This window comes from Glycine soja, chromosome 11 (genome assembly GCF_004193775.1).
Source record: "Glycine soja cultivar W05 chromosome 11, ASM419377v2, whole genome shotgun sequence".
NCBI classification, from domain to species: domain Eukaryota; kingdom Viridiplantae; phylum Streptophyta; class Magnoliopsida; order Fabales; family Fabaceae; genus Glycine; species Glycine soja.
Window position 1 is genome coordinate 48,981,568 of NC_041012.1, and position 15,562 is coordinate 48,997,129.

Sequence of the window (15,562 nt, forward strand, 5' to 3'; positions counted from 1 at the left end):
TATACTAACCTAACCCCACCCTAAACCCATAACGTCATTAAAGTATTTTATTCCAAATTCCTATTCCTATTAGTTTAGTCATATGATTCTCATGAACAATACAGCATCATCATGCGGAGAGAGCTGCTCAGAGTGGAGAAAGGTATTTAGCAATATTCATTAAATAGAGAAATTTTTAAATTTGTTTTTCTAAAGTTGCATGCCATCGTGTTAATTCTTTAAAAAAATTAGCCATAAAATTTATTCTTTAAATTCTTTATCCTTAAATTATTTCTAAAAAAAAATAGCGACAAACTTGATATGGGTTGTCAACTATAGTAACTTAGTTAGTCAAGTAATAAAAAGAACTCAAATTTAATTTAAGTTTCTAAAATGAAGCTAAAGTCAATTGAAAATTTAATATATATATATATGTTTTTTCCACTTTAATGAATTGAATAAATATATATTTTACCTATACCGTATTGTGTGTAATATAGCTCAGAAGTACAGATACTCAAACTGTGTTTTTTATATTTATTTATTTGAGACTTTTGATATTAAAAGATTATATTGAGTAGACATGCTCAAACCAAAATAAGCTTTTATATAATAGAGAAATTCTCTCAAACACTTTTTTTCTTTATTTAGTCACAAAACTTAAATTTAATACCTCAATTCAGAATTTCTTTGAGTATTGACCTAAACAAAGAGGCATGTCCTTGAAAATTGTGTACTTACTCCCAGGGAGGGGTATAAAAGTTCTCTTAATTTATGGAGAATTTTTCTTCTACAAAAATAGTAGTATTTAGTGCTTGTTTGATATTTTTTAAAATTATCTCAAAATTGTTAATAAATAAGTATTTTTAAAATAAATTCAACCCAACACATAATTATTCATTTGATTAATATAGCAGGCGTTCGTGGCAGCCTTAAATATCCCCTTATTACATAATCTTTTTGAACTAATTACCGTCCATTTGTTACGATCGTGCCCTTAAGCAATAACCACAGCCCCAGAGGCATCGTCAAACAAAGTCCTTGAAATAAATAAAATTTTCACGAGAGGAAAAAAAAAAAAAGAATACCGATGGGGTCTACTTAGATATTTCTCTGAGTGCCAGACCTTATCTCCAATCAAATAAATAACTACGAGTGCAATCTACTTCACCCCACTTTTCCTTGTTTTCATCAGTTGCCTTAACTATTCTCCACAATGAATCTAGTCAATTAGTGAGGCTGATTGTGTAAGAGTACAAGACAATGTTCAAAGGTTATTTCTTGAAACATTTCAAAAGTGGAATAATTAGTTCACATTTTCTCCACTCAAAACATCTAATTAACATTTATTAATTTTTTTATCTTTCTTTTTTTTGGTGATCCTTTTTTTTTTTTTTTTTTCTTTCTACCATGTTATATAACCTGTTATATTTACTTTTCTATCACATTATATAATTTATTATACTCATTTTTCTATTATCTCATATCACCTATTTTTAAAAAGTATACCTAATATAACGTTAGATACTGTTTTCTTATTTTGTGTTGCGTATGCGAGATGATTAGTTCATAATGCAGACAGAGATCCATGTATCCATATGCAATCGAATAGGTTGGAAATTGTGGGGAAGGGAATATTGGCAAATGGCCTATTCAATAAGTCAATAACAAGCTTATCCTGACATTGTTTCAAAGCCTCCAACAGTCCAACTTGCTCAACTCACTCAAATTACTAGACAATTTAAAATAAATACAGTGACTATATGCATGTTTAATATTAAAGTATATTTTCTTTATATTATTAGTTTACATGTAGATAAGATTTAATAAATAGTCATTAATAGTCACAATCTTCAAATCAGGATTACCACTAAACTAATTAATTGTTACAAATCAAATCAGGATCATTAATTTTCGTGACCTTGTTTGAACCTATTGTAACAGAGAATGGCAAGTATATGAGTTGTCTCATTCCTTTCACGCGTTTTGTTTTTGTCTTGCCTTGGCATTTTCTCGGGCTGTTCAGTGACCACCATCACTTGGATGTCTGTTTATTCGTTTGGCACTGCGCTTTTGGGTTAGTTAGCCACACTTCTAGTTGTGGCCTGCACTGGAAGATACAAATTAGTAGACAAGTTAAAGTTAATCATTATCACCGAACAAATTAATAAAAGGAAAATTGGCAACATTATACTAGATTCCTTATATAGTCACGCTTATATATGGTGTGAAAATGCATGTGATCAAGGTCTTTAATTTGAATAAATATATCCCCAAACAAGCTAATCATCCTACATCGATAAATAAGCTACTGTTTTTTTAGGGAGGATTTGTTTTTTTTATCTAATTAATAAACATACAATTTTAAGATATTACAACAGAAATTAACTATAATAATAGAATTATGTAACATCCAATTAGCCATAAGGTACCCTTAACTTATGTAACATCAACAGATTACGACAACAGGAATACAACAACAATTTAAAACTAATGTCAATTAAAAATAGCATTGCGGTATTATGGCAAAATTATAAAGTGATATGAAAAGTGAAAACATCCAAAAAAAGTAACAATATATAGGTGTGTAACAACCAACAAGCATAACTTAAAAATTCCTTGTGTTGATTTTTCATCAATCCGCACTAAATTATTATTTGGTTGGTGGTTCTATCAATCTCTCTATATAACATGTAACTAAATGTTATTAATTATTTTTTAAAAAAAATTTAAAAATAAATAGATGTCATTTAAATATATTGGTAAGAATCATAAACATGTGATGATTTAAAATTATCTAATAATTTTTCTTTATTGCGGTGTGCTTGTTCAATGTGCAGTTGTTTAAGGAAATTTGCCCATCATTATCACAAATGAATTAAGTCCTTGAGTTATATGAAATTTTGTGGAGGAGTTATTCCTTATTTGCTATTTTACTTCTTTTGAAGATTATATGGTGGACCATGTTTTGAAAATCTTGATAGCCTTAAAGCTACTGGATAGTGCTGTAGAAAAAAATACAGTGATATATGTTCTGCGACAAATCCAAACATGTTATTAGTTTCTGAGTTATGGTTGTGAAAATATCTTTAAATGTAATGCCAGAGATAAAAAAAAAAAGTACCATAAATGATAATTTTATAGAGGTGCAAGAAGAATAGTGACAAAAAAAATATAATTGAAAGATAAACCGAAAAAAGTTAAAATGACAAGAAAACTAGATTGATAGGAAAGGTGAACTAACAATTAATTTGAATAGTGAAAATATAAATTGAAAAAAAAAATGATAACGAGAAAGTAAATTGACAGAAATCGCAAGTTAAATAACTAAGAAAAAGTTGAACAATAGTTTTTCTTTTTTCTCATCACGAATCAAATAAGGCAATATTTTTCTTTTATTGAAATAAGGAAACACATTTTTCTCTCCCTTTTCATTATCTTTACTCTCCTAGACACTTTATATATACAACATTAAATATTTAGAGAATGAATTTTATTATTTATAATAATTTAATGATAAGATATTTATAAATTGTGATTTAGAAAGAAGAAAAAAAAAAGACACAAAAGGGGTTTTGTACTAATATGAAGCGCAACGCAATTTACCCTCCTCAGACGTGTCACCAAAGTCTGGCTATCCCACCATTCCCAATCACATTTCTTGCTTACAAGGCTCTCCGCGAAATCCTCACGAAACCTCCCTAACCCAGTGAACTCTTTATTTATTTATATCATTGAAAAAAATAACCCCTTATTATATTCTGTTTGGCCGTATAAATTAGCACCAAACGCCACCTCCACTCTTCAAATTTCAAAGCCTTTCCTATGCCTCTCCCTTCGCTTACTGTTGCACCTTCCTCCTAAATGATTACTCCCGCTCGGCGTGCATCGCCGCCGATTGAGCTCAACAACAACAACAAAAAACACCATAAAACTCACCGTAGCGCACCACAGCCAAACGCGATCTCAACGATGACCAGCTTCTGAAATTCCAACTTCGCCCTTCATCTTCGTATACTTTTTTATTTCCGGTGAGGTGAGTTCCATGCCTAGTCCCAAGAGCAGCCGCAGCGGCCAGATCGAGAGTCACCGGAGGGGAAGGTCGTCGTCTTTCCACGGCCAGGGCGTCATGTCCGTCTCTCAGCTCCGCCGTCCGAAGACCGTTTCCGACCTTCCGTCAATCAGAAGCCTCGCCGGAACGGCGACGGCGACTTTGCCGGAGGGCTTGCCTAGACATCCGTCGAAGATGCTGCTGAAGGTGACGATGCTGAGAAGCCTCGCGCCCGTGCAGATGCTGATGACGCCGGAATCCACCGTCCGCGACCTCATAGCGGCGGCGGTGCGGCAGTACGTGAAGGAAGGTCGCCGTCCTATCTTGCCGGCCATTGAAGCCTCCGATTTCGACCTCCATTATTCACAATTTAGCCTAGAAAGTAAATCTCAAACAATCTCATAAATTAAAGAGAAAATCTAGATACAATTTCATAAATGTTTTTTTAATCCGAATTAAAGTTTATTCTCACGTTTATATTTATTAGAATCCTTAGATGTCATCACGAATTATCAAAGTGAAATTATAATTCTGATCGAAAAAATAGTACTACAAATATTTATAAAACTGCATCCAACTTTTATTCATAAATTAATTAGTCATTTAGTTTCTTCTATTGATTTGGATTTGTGTTTAATTTTGTGATGTTTTTTTTTTTTTTAAATTATTTTCAGGTTTGGATAGGAAGGAGAAGCTGCTAGAGCTTGGATCTAGGAACTTTTTTCTGTGTCCGAGAAAGGCTGCCACGACAGTGGAAGGTAGCGTAACGACGTCGTTTGCGTCTTGTGCGAAAGAGGCAAAGAAAGAGAGACAGGGATGTGGTGGTGGTGGTGGTGGTTTTGCTTGGTTCAAACTAATGCAATTCATGATGTGATTGGTTGGTTACTTGGTTAGTTATTGTTTGTTTGTTTGTTTGTTTCAATTGAAATGTCTTTTTTATTTGTCCAGAACCAGAATGAATGGCCGGTTACTTGTAAAAAATGATAGGTTGCCTGGCTTGGCAAGTAGGTACAGGGTTTGAGATTTGTGTGCAAGCAAAGCAAAATTGTAAAATTGCATGTATGATTTTTCAACACATACATTGTAATGTTAAAAGCTTTACATTGCAAAATTGTAAATATTATATGTATAATCTTATATTGCTTTCCTGTGTCGCGAGAAACACGATGGACGGCTTCGGTTTGTCTGTTCCAGTTTCTTAATGTAAGAAAATTAGTATATTTGAATAAATTGAAAATTATTAATAAATTTGTTACGATGAATTTAATTAGACTATATTGAACATGTAAAGAAATTAAAATATATTTTAATCACGGATCGCTGTGATAAAAATTGTTTACCTAACATTGTAACAAAAATAATCTTTTATTATAATTTTTATTTTCTAAATTATGTATGTAAGTATTGAACCATGACACAAATTTAATTACTATTTTTTAAATTAATTTTTTTATCGTTGTGAAAAATTATTAAAATATCAAAACCCGGTGGCTATGAATGCGTCGAGTACATTAAATCCATGCCTTTTATTGGACGATTATTCAGTTGTGAATATTTGACAAAGCGTAAACATTGATAAAATAATTTTGCAAACATGCTGTGTTAATATGTTTTGCATTAGAATAATTAGTACACAATAACACGTGGATAACTGATGTAAAATTATTTTAATTTAAATATATTTTTTTTAAAATTACTTATATAATGATCTTATCACGCTCGAACATAATTATTTCTAATAAATAATACATATAATTTAGACAATTTTGGCATAATTATTTCTAACAAATAATACAAATCATTTAGACAACCAAAAAAGTTAGTACACAACATTATTACAATTTGAGAAAAATGAACAAATCACATAAAACAAAATTAAGGAAATTAATATATTTGATTTTTCTCATTTATTTTATTATTTAGTGTATGATGATTGTACTGAGATTAGAAATTAGAACTTATGATGTTATACGTATTACCTAAACCTCACCAATAATCATATAGTTGGAGATTCAGTTTCTCGTGATCAACTCATTTAAAAAGTAAAACAAGTCATTTTAGTAAATCAACGATTTATATTACATGAATATACATTTTTTATCAGTTTTTTTTTAAAGTAAGTTACAAATACAAGTGACAAATCTTAAAATTAGAGTAGTTTGAAAAATGTAAATGAGTTATTTTAAACTCTCTATACGTACGTAAATTTGATTTCTATGAATAAACAAAATCTAAGAATTAGAATAGATGCGTGTTGTTTGGACCAAGTAGAAAGTTATCGAACTGTGGAATGAATACCACTTTTGGCATGAAACGGACTGACTATAATTTTTAAGCAACTTAGCCCTTGATTTATAATGAAATAGAACACGTAGATTTATAAAAATAATTTAAATTACAATATAGAGTTATTTTTAATTATTGACATTTTCATTTAAAAAAATATTGAAAATTAATTTTTAGATTGATAAAAAATATAATATTTGAAAAGAATAGACAAAAAATTAAACATACAGATAAAGGTAAAAAAGGTGATTGTTTAAAATGATTTAGAGAGTATTCTTTTTACGGATAAAAAATAAAATAATTTTTTCGGCTTTGCAAAGATAAGGTGTGAAATGAATCCCAAATTTACGATAAGGTTAAAGATGAAGAATTCAACTTTAAGGTATAACATGAATTGAAGGGTTGCTTATCAATGTATTGATCGAGATGGATGATAATTTAGTCAACTGATATATCTCATCTTTCAAACCAAGGATGTAAGACTCAATAAGTTTCAATTATTTCTTACAGGAAAAGGTTTTCTTCTTATCGTTGTCTAAACCCAAGCTTGGAAAAGATTTTTCACTTAACTTTTTTTTTTTCTTTCCTTGGAAAAGAGTATAACCAGGGTCCAGGAGTACAGAACAACTAATCTAAAAGGGACAATTTATTACAGGAAAGTAACAATTGTTTTGTAACAAAACAACTTACTACTACATGGATTGGAAAATACATTTCGCAAACTCATTTAATACGCAAGAAAAGTTTCGATTGATAATTGATATTAACATTCACGATAGAAAAAAGTGCACCAGGCAGGCCCACAGCTAAAACCATGACAACTTGGTTGCTTTTATTCCATTTTGAATCATGTCTTACAATTATCTCATTAAACACTGTTAAAAGGACAGATGTTTTACTCTCTAAAGAAAAGAACAGATATTTCTTAATCTAAAATTTGTACTTTGCACATTTTCTTTTGTGTTTTAATCTTAGCATATTTGAAACAAAATTCCTAATTGTTCTAATTGAAAAACCTACGTTCGTATATTATTACTTCGCTTTCTTATTATTTATAGAAGTTAGTGGAAGAAGACAACCAATAATTTGTGTGTCATGATAGTTTATTGATTTACATCTTAATATAGTCACTCGTGACATTGATCTATTTAGAATTTTTTTAATTTTAAAATTAAAATTACATTAAAAGAAACCTTTTTAAAGAAAAAAAATTATGAAACAACGATATAAAATAATTTTATATTATTATCCAATTATAAAATTTTATGTATAATATAAATTTTGACTTTTACAATGACTATATAAAAAGATAGAATAAAGATAATTTATGATTAAAGGACAATATAAAAATATTATAAAATATCAATATATTATTATTAAACTCAACTTTTTAACTAATTATAATTTTATCGAGTTTAATTTTCATGCATTGTTATTCAATCTTACCATAGATGATAATCTTTAATAGAATGACATTATTAAATTAATTTACAATGCAATTATATTTAAATTAAAATCAAATTGAGTTTATTTTCCATATACTATGAAATGATAAAAATCATGGTAAATATAACTTTTAAAATAATTAATATAAACATTAATAAATTTATTATACACAATAGTTTTTAATTAGATAATAGTATAAAAATATTTATAATATATGTAGATAAATCATATCAATATTCTCCTGTATCAATGTTCACAATCCGTATGAGACTTACGAATTGTCAATCCTTAAGTCTCTTAGGGATCCACAAGAGACTTACAGATTATAGATGTAGGTCTTGAACTTGTAACTTTCTTGTTATTAATACGACGCTTTAACCAACCGAGTTAATAGGACAATTATGTTAAAAAATAATCAACGCCAATATATATAACACAAAAATTTCTAATGTATATTTAATACATATACACATAATAAATTTTGTAACTATTAACTTTGATCTAATAATATATTTTTTTACATATATAAATTTTTATTAAATCTATACGTAAACTTATATTTAATATTTATACATGTAAAAAATATTATTAGATAAATTTTTTTACAAAATTTATTATGTAAACTTATATGTGTATTCAATATACATTAGGAATTTTAGTAGTATATATATTGACGTTAATTATTTTTTAACATAACTGACATATTAGCTTAGTGATATATATATTAACGTTAATAACATAAAAGTCATATATTCAAGACCATGGATCGGCCGAAGTAGAAAAAAAAAGAATAAAGATGGGATTTTTTTATAAATATGTTGAGTGTATGAGAAATTTATTGGGTAGAGGAAGAATAGCTCCACTCTTAAACCATAGCAAGCCCAAATTTGTATAACCCATTAAGTAGACCCAAATATAGAAACGGGCCCACAGACCCAAAAATAAAAAAACAGAGAAAAAAAAGGGAGACAAACGAAAACAGGTTTAGGCCTAAAAAACCCTAGTTGGCGCGGCACAACCCACCCATAATACAAACCTTCATTTTCTCATTCTCAGCTATAAATAATCACAAAACCCTTCCAAACCCTTTTCCTCTTTCACCTCGCCTTCAGCTTCCACAATCCTATCGCACATCTTTCTCAGTTCTACGATGGAGTTTTGGGGTAATAACCTTCTCTTATCTCTCTTTTCTTTTTCTAATTTGTTTATTTTCTCTGGTCACTGTCTGAACAATTGTTAAATGGTTTTTTCTTCAATCATACACATTAACACGAATTCATGTATAGCTGCCGTACTGTTCTTTATTTTGGCATTTTTTTTCTTCCGTTTTTTTTTTTATGTGATCAGCGACGTTTAGTAATGCAACAATAAGAGTACGCGTGGTTATTAGCTTGTACTTTGTGCTTGGGTTTTATGTAGCATCATCTGATACATTGGTTTTTGATTTAGGTGCCGAGGTTAAGGTTGGAGAGTCTGTTAAGGTAGACCCAGCCGAATTTGAGGCATGCATACACCTTTCTCAGGTTAGGGTTTTGCGTGGCGGTTCTGTTTTTTTTTTTTTGTTTATGTTTTTTCTCTATGTGGACAAATTATATTACATGTTACTGTGTAGGCTGCTCTTGGTGAGGCAAAGAAAGATAAGCCTGAACCGGTGGTTCTCTACATGAAAGTTGGTGAACAGAAATTTGTCTTGGGAACCCTTTCCAGGGAGAAAATCCCTCAAATATCTCTGGAATTGGTTTTGGAAAAGGAGTTTGAGCTTTCCCACAGTTCAAAGAGTGCCAGTGTTCATTTCTGTGGATACAAGGCATATTACGATGCCGATAAATATCCTTGACATTACTTATTGTTAGTAAAATTAATATTTTAATGTCCCATGTTTATGTTGAGCTATATGCAAATGTAGGATTGCAAACCTAAATTTGTTAAACTATCATTTTAAAATCCTATTAGCTTAATATATTTCTCATTGCATTTTTCATTTTTTCCTTAACTTCTGTTTTGTTTCTGCTGGCACTAGTGACGAGGATGAATTTACTGGTGAGTCTCAAACATTTACCTTAGACCTGTTATTATATTTGGATTGAATTGCTTGGTCTAACATTTGCAATTTTTTTAATTGGACAGATAGCGATGAGGATGATGAGGATGTTCCATTGATTAACACAGAGAATGGTACCTTCTTCTCAATACTAAATTTATTGTTGGGTGTCTATGTTACTACATAGGTAACTAATTGGCTTATATCTTATGTTAGGAAAACCTGAAACAAAAGCTGAAGACTTGAAGGTACCTGAATCTAAAAAAGCTGTTGCCAAGGCTAGTGGATCAGCAAAACAAGTCAAGGTTGTTGAACCAAAAAAAGATAACGAGGAGGACTCTGATGATGATTCTGATGATGATGATTTTGGATCTTCTGATGAAGAGGTATTGATTTGCTTTGGTTTTGAATTGTTGTTGCTGTGATTTTTCTTTTATTTATTTATTTATTTTTTGTGGTATATGATAATATGAGATATTTTTGCTGGAAAATGTTTATGGTGGTTTTATATTTAGTCAAGAATATTCATGGTATCTTCAATAAAGATAATGCCTTGATCTTTTGCTTCCTAAGTGGTTCATCTTTCTTTCTTACAATGAAAATCACAAGAAAAAAGTTTCAATTGCAAGCTAGTTTTTTTTATAACTCGTTCTTATTTCTATTTTTATTCTGTTATGATGTTGTGGAGAGCGAATGCCTTACAATGAAACTTTCAAATGAAAGTGAAGCAATCCAACTGTAGCTCCATACCCAGCATTAGTTTTTCAATTACATCCATTCTTTGCATTTGAAATGCCACTGGTATTGAGTTAATCTAGAGCTTTCCTCCAAGTATTGCATATTAATATATATACAGCATATTATTTCCTCCAAATACTGCACATGTAGGAGCCAGATTTGTGAATAGTATCAACCTGCTCTTAATTATATTCTTGCAAAATAGGGTCAACAATTTGTAACCCACTCATTAACAACACAAGATAACATAATTATTTCGATGTAACTTTTCACTGTTGATCTTTTTAGATGGAGGATGCTGATAGTGACAGTGATGATGAGAGTGGTGATGAAGATGATGATGAAGAGACCCCTCCCAAGAAGGTATTGGGTTAATGGCATATCCTTTAATTTGTTTTTTTATTGATGGTAATGGTTGCTGGCTGTGATGGGTTAACTTAGCAAATATCTTTGTACTTGACTTTATGTTTTGTAGGTGGATCTGGGAAAGAAGAGACCCAATGAGTCTGCATCAAAAACTCCAGTTTCTTCCAAGAAAGCCAAAAATGCTACTCCTGAAAAGACTGGTGAGACAATTATATATGTGCTGATGTAGTTTTGATTTTGCTGATGTGTGTAATTGGTTTAGCTTGTATTTCGTAGTTACTTGATATAGTGCTAAATATTTGTAAATGTTTGCTTTACATATGTGTGTACTTTGTCAGTGAATGTGTTAACATTTGCATACTGTAGTGATTGAATGTCAGGTGTTGATTTTTAAATTGGAGTTTGTTCACTCTTCACTAATTCTCCTTTTATATATGTCTATTACTTGTGTTTTAGATGGTAAGAAAGGTGGACATACAGCAACTCCTCACCCTGCAAAGAAAGGCGGAAAGACTCCCAACAGCGAAGCCAAAGCCAAGACTCCCAACAGTGAAGCCAAAGCCAAGACTCCTAAGTCTGGTGGACTCTCTTGCAAAACCTGCAGCAAGTATGATTTTATCAAAATCCTAAGCTTACTTTAGTTAAATTGGACTGTGACTGATTTTTTTTTTTTTGGGCTTAACCAGGTCTTTCACCAATGAAAGTGGTCTGCAACAACATAACAAGGCAAAGCATGGTGGTCAGTGATATTTTTGCTGTTGGTTATGACTCATTCATGTATTATTTTTGGCTTATGTAATAGAGTGAGTTTCCTAAGGACGTTAGGCATCTGTCCTTGTTTTTCGGCCCAGTAAACCGTGGTATTGTGGTAGTGTTGAAGGTGAATGCATGTTTGATAAGTTTTTGTTTGAAATTTTAATGGGAACTTCAATTATTGTCTATAATTATTGCGTTTAGATTAGATCTTTTGCTGCTTATCGTTGTTTATTTTATATTTATTCTGGTGAGGGTATATATGGGTTCTATAAAGAAAAACATTGTTTTTTCCCGCATTTAGAAGTTACTATTTAGTATAACTACTATGCACAAACTTCAGTTCAAATTTGAATTTCTAAATGTCATCAAATTAATCAGTGTTTTAAGTTGCCTATTTAAAAAAAAATTTAGACTGGCTTTTTTTTTAAAACATTTTACTAGTTTGGTTCAGTTTGTTATGAAAACCAATTCTTTCGTATTTAAGCATTTATTTTATAACACTTTTTGCTTTGTAATTGAGATACATAATGTATTTTTATAATTCAATAATGTTCAATGCAATATAATATTATTTTTGCTGAATTATTGCTAACTAATAATTTTACATTCATCATATTAATATTTTTTTAAGAAAAACATTTAATTTCGTTTGGTTTCAAATTTATGACAAATGGGACTAAATTGAACACAACATAGCTTTAAATAAAATCAAATTTATAAATAATCACTCCTCTATTACGGAAGACATTGTTTTATCTATCGATTCTTTTTTCAATTAAGTGGCATTTTAACATGTGTAATGGAAAATATAAATGTTTATTTTATATTAAAATTTGTAAAAAAAATAATCATTTATTAATAGACTAAATTATATTTTAGATTTATGATAAATAATTTATATTGTGATGCAAGATTATTTTGTAATTATTGATGTTTTTCTTATAAAAAAAATCAAGTACATAATTATAAAATAAGATATTTCTAATTGCTACACACAACAATGTATTGATTATTTTTCTAGTTTGACCTATAACTATATTTATTTGTCAGGAGACTTTTTAAAGACTAACTTGACCTATAACTATATTTAAAAGATATATTTTGTGATGATTTATTATCAAGATAAGGTGAAAATAGATATGTTAAAAATTTGTTTTGCTTGAACTTAATGTAAGTTAAGTCTTAGGCCTCTCTGAAAACACTATCACCTATTTTCATGATTAGTATGAGATTTTTTCAACTTAATTAATAGTTTCATGTTCAAATTTTGAATATATAATTATATTAAATATTTGAAGGGAAAAATGCTTGTCAATTACGTTGGCCTTGCTTTAAAATCTAATGACAACGTCAAGGTTATAATGCCCAACATAATTTGTAGAGGGTTGTAACAAACAGCATTATGTTTTTGCCTATCAATTATAATTTCATCTAGTTACGCTAATGTGCTCTTCGTTTTTGTTTTTTTTAACCCTCTGTTATATTTTTTCCTTGCCACTGTGCTTTCTTTCATTGCAACCGTTTTCATTAGGTAAGAATTAAAGTGCTTTTACTGGTCATACAATAATAAAGCATTTCTGCTACAGTTTAAGTTGGGCATTTAGACCAGGATTGCTAATTTGCTACACTTTAAAATTTATTGTATCCCTATCTGCGTCATACAATAATAAAGCATAACTGCAAGACCTGGTATAGTCATAGTTAAATTATTCTTTCAATTCCCCTTAATATTGAATACTAAATTCACCATATCACGTAGTGTCATTGAGATGACTGTAAAATTTAAATTATTTCAATAGTTCCTTATACACATAATCATTCATAAACAGAATTAAATTTTGTGAAAAGAGAAAAAGCTATAATCATAAGTTACAAATTTTGAAATGCAAAAAAAAAAAAAAACAACTTTTTCAGATTCTTTTTAACAAATTTCAACTGTTGTCCCATGTACAAGTTATTTTGCAAACAACATTTTTTCAACTGTCGTCCCAAGTACATCCATCAGTGATGTCAGTGAATGTTAATGTTCCATTCCATCAGTCAGATGTAGCAGCTTGAAGGCAGTGTGTTACAGCTCTCAGGTAGCAAAGAAATTTCACCAACAGTTGCATACTTGCATCCCAAGAGACAACCGCTACAGCTTCCTACTCTCCGAGCTCTCTGCACGCCGTCGTGCTGTTCTCTTCTAATTCTATGACGACGAGCGGTACATCGTTTTGCTCAAGCCAAAGGTAGTGTTGGTCGATGGTGTGGAGGAAAACATGGAAGATTTGAATCCAAAGGTTTGTCGTGTTGCTTTGCAGAGCCTAGAAAGTTGAACATGAAGAGATGGAGCAAAAGTCATGGAGTTAGAACTTGGAATGAGAAACCCAAATAAACCCACCCATGTAACCCAAATCCAATTCAAATCCGAACCACTCTAATCTGAGAGTTCTACAAAAGGATATGGGGTTATAGTTTTAACTGATCGGATTCGACTTTTTAGGCCCGAACCAGACCATTGCCCACCCCTATGTGCACACTTTTTCTGGGGGTACAAACATGCAAATGACAGTAATATGCGTCTGAGCGTCTTATGCCAGCATTACAGAATAACAGAAATTGGTACATACCTCTTACACAGTACATATTGATGACACCAGAATACCACATACATTTTCGTGTATCATTCAAATTTAACAGGGCATTTTGATTTGCAAATATGTTAGGAAGACTAAAGAAAGTTCAAAATTAATTTGTTGCATCACCATGAGCACGGATCAACCTGCATCATCTGCATGAAGTCGAACTTAACCGGTACTCTCTGAGTTCAGTCTTAGGTAACAGAATTTTGCTATCCATAATGATCTTATTTAGCTCGACATGTAATCTTTTACCAAAAGTTATTTTTTTGTGTAATTGAAAAAAAGGTAAGATTTTGAAAACAAATAAATTAAAAACTCTAAAAGTTGAAATCCCTCGGAATGCCAAGTATCGACATGGGAGGGGGCATGGCATGAAAATCAATTGGGTTTCTCGACCTTTCTAGTAACAAGGATTTCCAAGTTGCGAGAGGGAGCCCCATTATTGATTTTTGAGAAGTAAAAGCCACGCACCCCTTCAGATTACTAAAATTTTCGTCATTGGGAAATAGTGTGGTCAGTTTCACAATGTGATTTTAAGATGTTAACAGCTATACATCTCAAATGTGATTTTTATACTTCTAAATGGTTTCCGAAGACACCCCCCTACACACACTCCAAATTGTCAAACATTTTAACACGAATGAGAACTTGCAGAGAACTAAACAAACAACATAGCAACGAGATAACTAACCGACATAAAATCTTCTAAAGAGGTTTCTGACATCATTAGCGAAATGTTCCTCCTCTCTGAACTGAAAACGACCGCGTTTAATTTGAGGCGTGAACGAATGAAAATCGTAACAAGGAAAGGGAATGTGGTTAAGGTTAGGGTAACATGTCTATGTAACCGGCAAGGGTTTGGGAAACTGGGGATTTGTAGTACTAGGATGGTAAAGGCTCGCGCTTTTCTAGGTAATCCTGTAAAATCTATGGAAAGATATTAGATATATTTTATTTGGAGCAATGGCGTCAATAGGCTGGTTTGCCCGAGAGGTTAAGGGGGAAGACTTAAGATCTTCTGCACATAAGTGCGCGTGGGTTCGAACCCCACAGCCAGCACTTTTTTTACTTGTTTTTAGTTAATAGGGAAATTAGATTGTTCTTAATTTTTTATATTATTTTCATACATTGATCAGTGTAAAAAAAGGTATACTATTTATCAATTAGAAATTATTATAATTATTTTTTAAAATATTTATTGCAAAAGTTAACAAATTTATTATATATAAATATTTTTTTTAATTGAATAACATTATAAGAAAATTTTCTGTCAAA

At 30.7% G+C, this 15,562-nt stretch overlaps 2 protein-coding genes, 1 long non-coding RNA gene and 1 other non-coding gene across 5 annotated transcripts; 3 read left to right on the forward strand and 1 right to left on the reverse strand.

The window, feature by feature from the left end:
* The first annotated feature begins 3,600 nt into the window (after positions 1-3,600).
* On the forward strand, positions 3,601-5,272 carry LOC114377093 (uncharacterized protein At4g22758-like). 2 transcript variants are annotated; one of them, XM_028335489.1, is made up of 3 exons: positions 3,601-3,911; positions 3,952-4,412; positions 4,705-5,272. In XM_028335489.1, exons 2-3 carry the CDS (start codon positions 4,025-4,027, stop codon positions 4,902-4,904), a joined length of 588 nt encoding a protein of 195 aa, XP_028191290.1. In that variant the 5' UTR covers positions 3,601-3,911; positions 3,952-4,024; the 3' UTR covers positions 4,905-5,272. The 2 variants fall into 2 exon arrangements, with proteins under 2 accessions (XP_028191290.1, XP_028191289.1); XM_028335488.1 differs by having other exon boundaries at positions 3,601-4,412.
* Positions 5,273-8,765: 3,493 nt separating this feature from the next.
* Positions 8,766-11,868, forward strand: LOC114377532 (histone deacetylase HDT1-like). The gene is made up of 10 exons (XM_028336081.1): positions 8,766-8,925; positions 9,212-9,285; positions 9,375-9,589; positions 9,780-9,802; positions 9,890-9,937; positions 10,020-10,189; positions 10,830-10,904; positions 11,017-11,107; positions 11,364-11,514; positions 11,594-11,868. Exons 1-10 carry the CDS (start codon positions 8,913-8,915, stop codon positions 11,652-11,654), a joined length of 921 nt encoding a protein of 306 aa, XP_028191882.1. The 5' UTR covers positions 8,766-8,912; the 3' UTR covers positions 11,655-11,868.
* Positions 11,869-13,419: 1,551 nt separating this feature from the next.
* Positions 13,420-15,243, reverse strand: LOC114375387. Its single transcript, XR_003658760.1, has 2 exons — positions 14,979-15,243; positions 13,420-13,969 (listed from the first exon to the last, which is right to left on the reverse strand). It is a non-coding gene; the product is annotated as an uncharacterized LOC114375387 (long non-coding RNA).
* A 20-nt stretch (positions 15,244-15,263) lies between these two features.
* TRNAL-UAA lies at positions 15,264-15,346 on the forward strand. Its single transcript has one exon. It is a non-coding gene; the product is annotated as a tRNA-Leu (tRNA).
* The last annotated feature ends 216 nt before the right edge of the window (positions 15,347-15,562 follow it).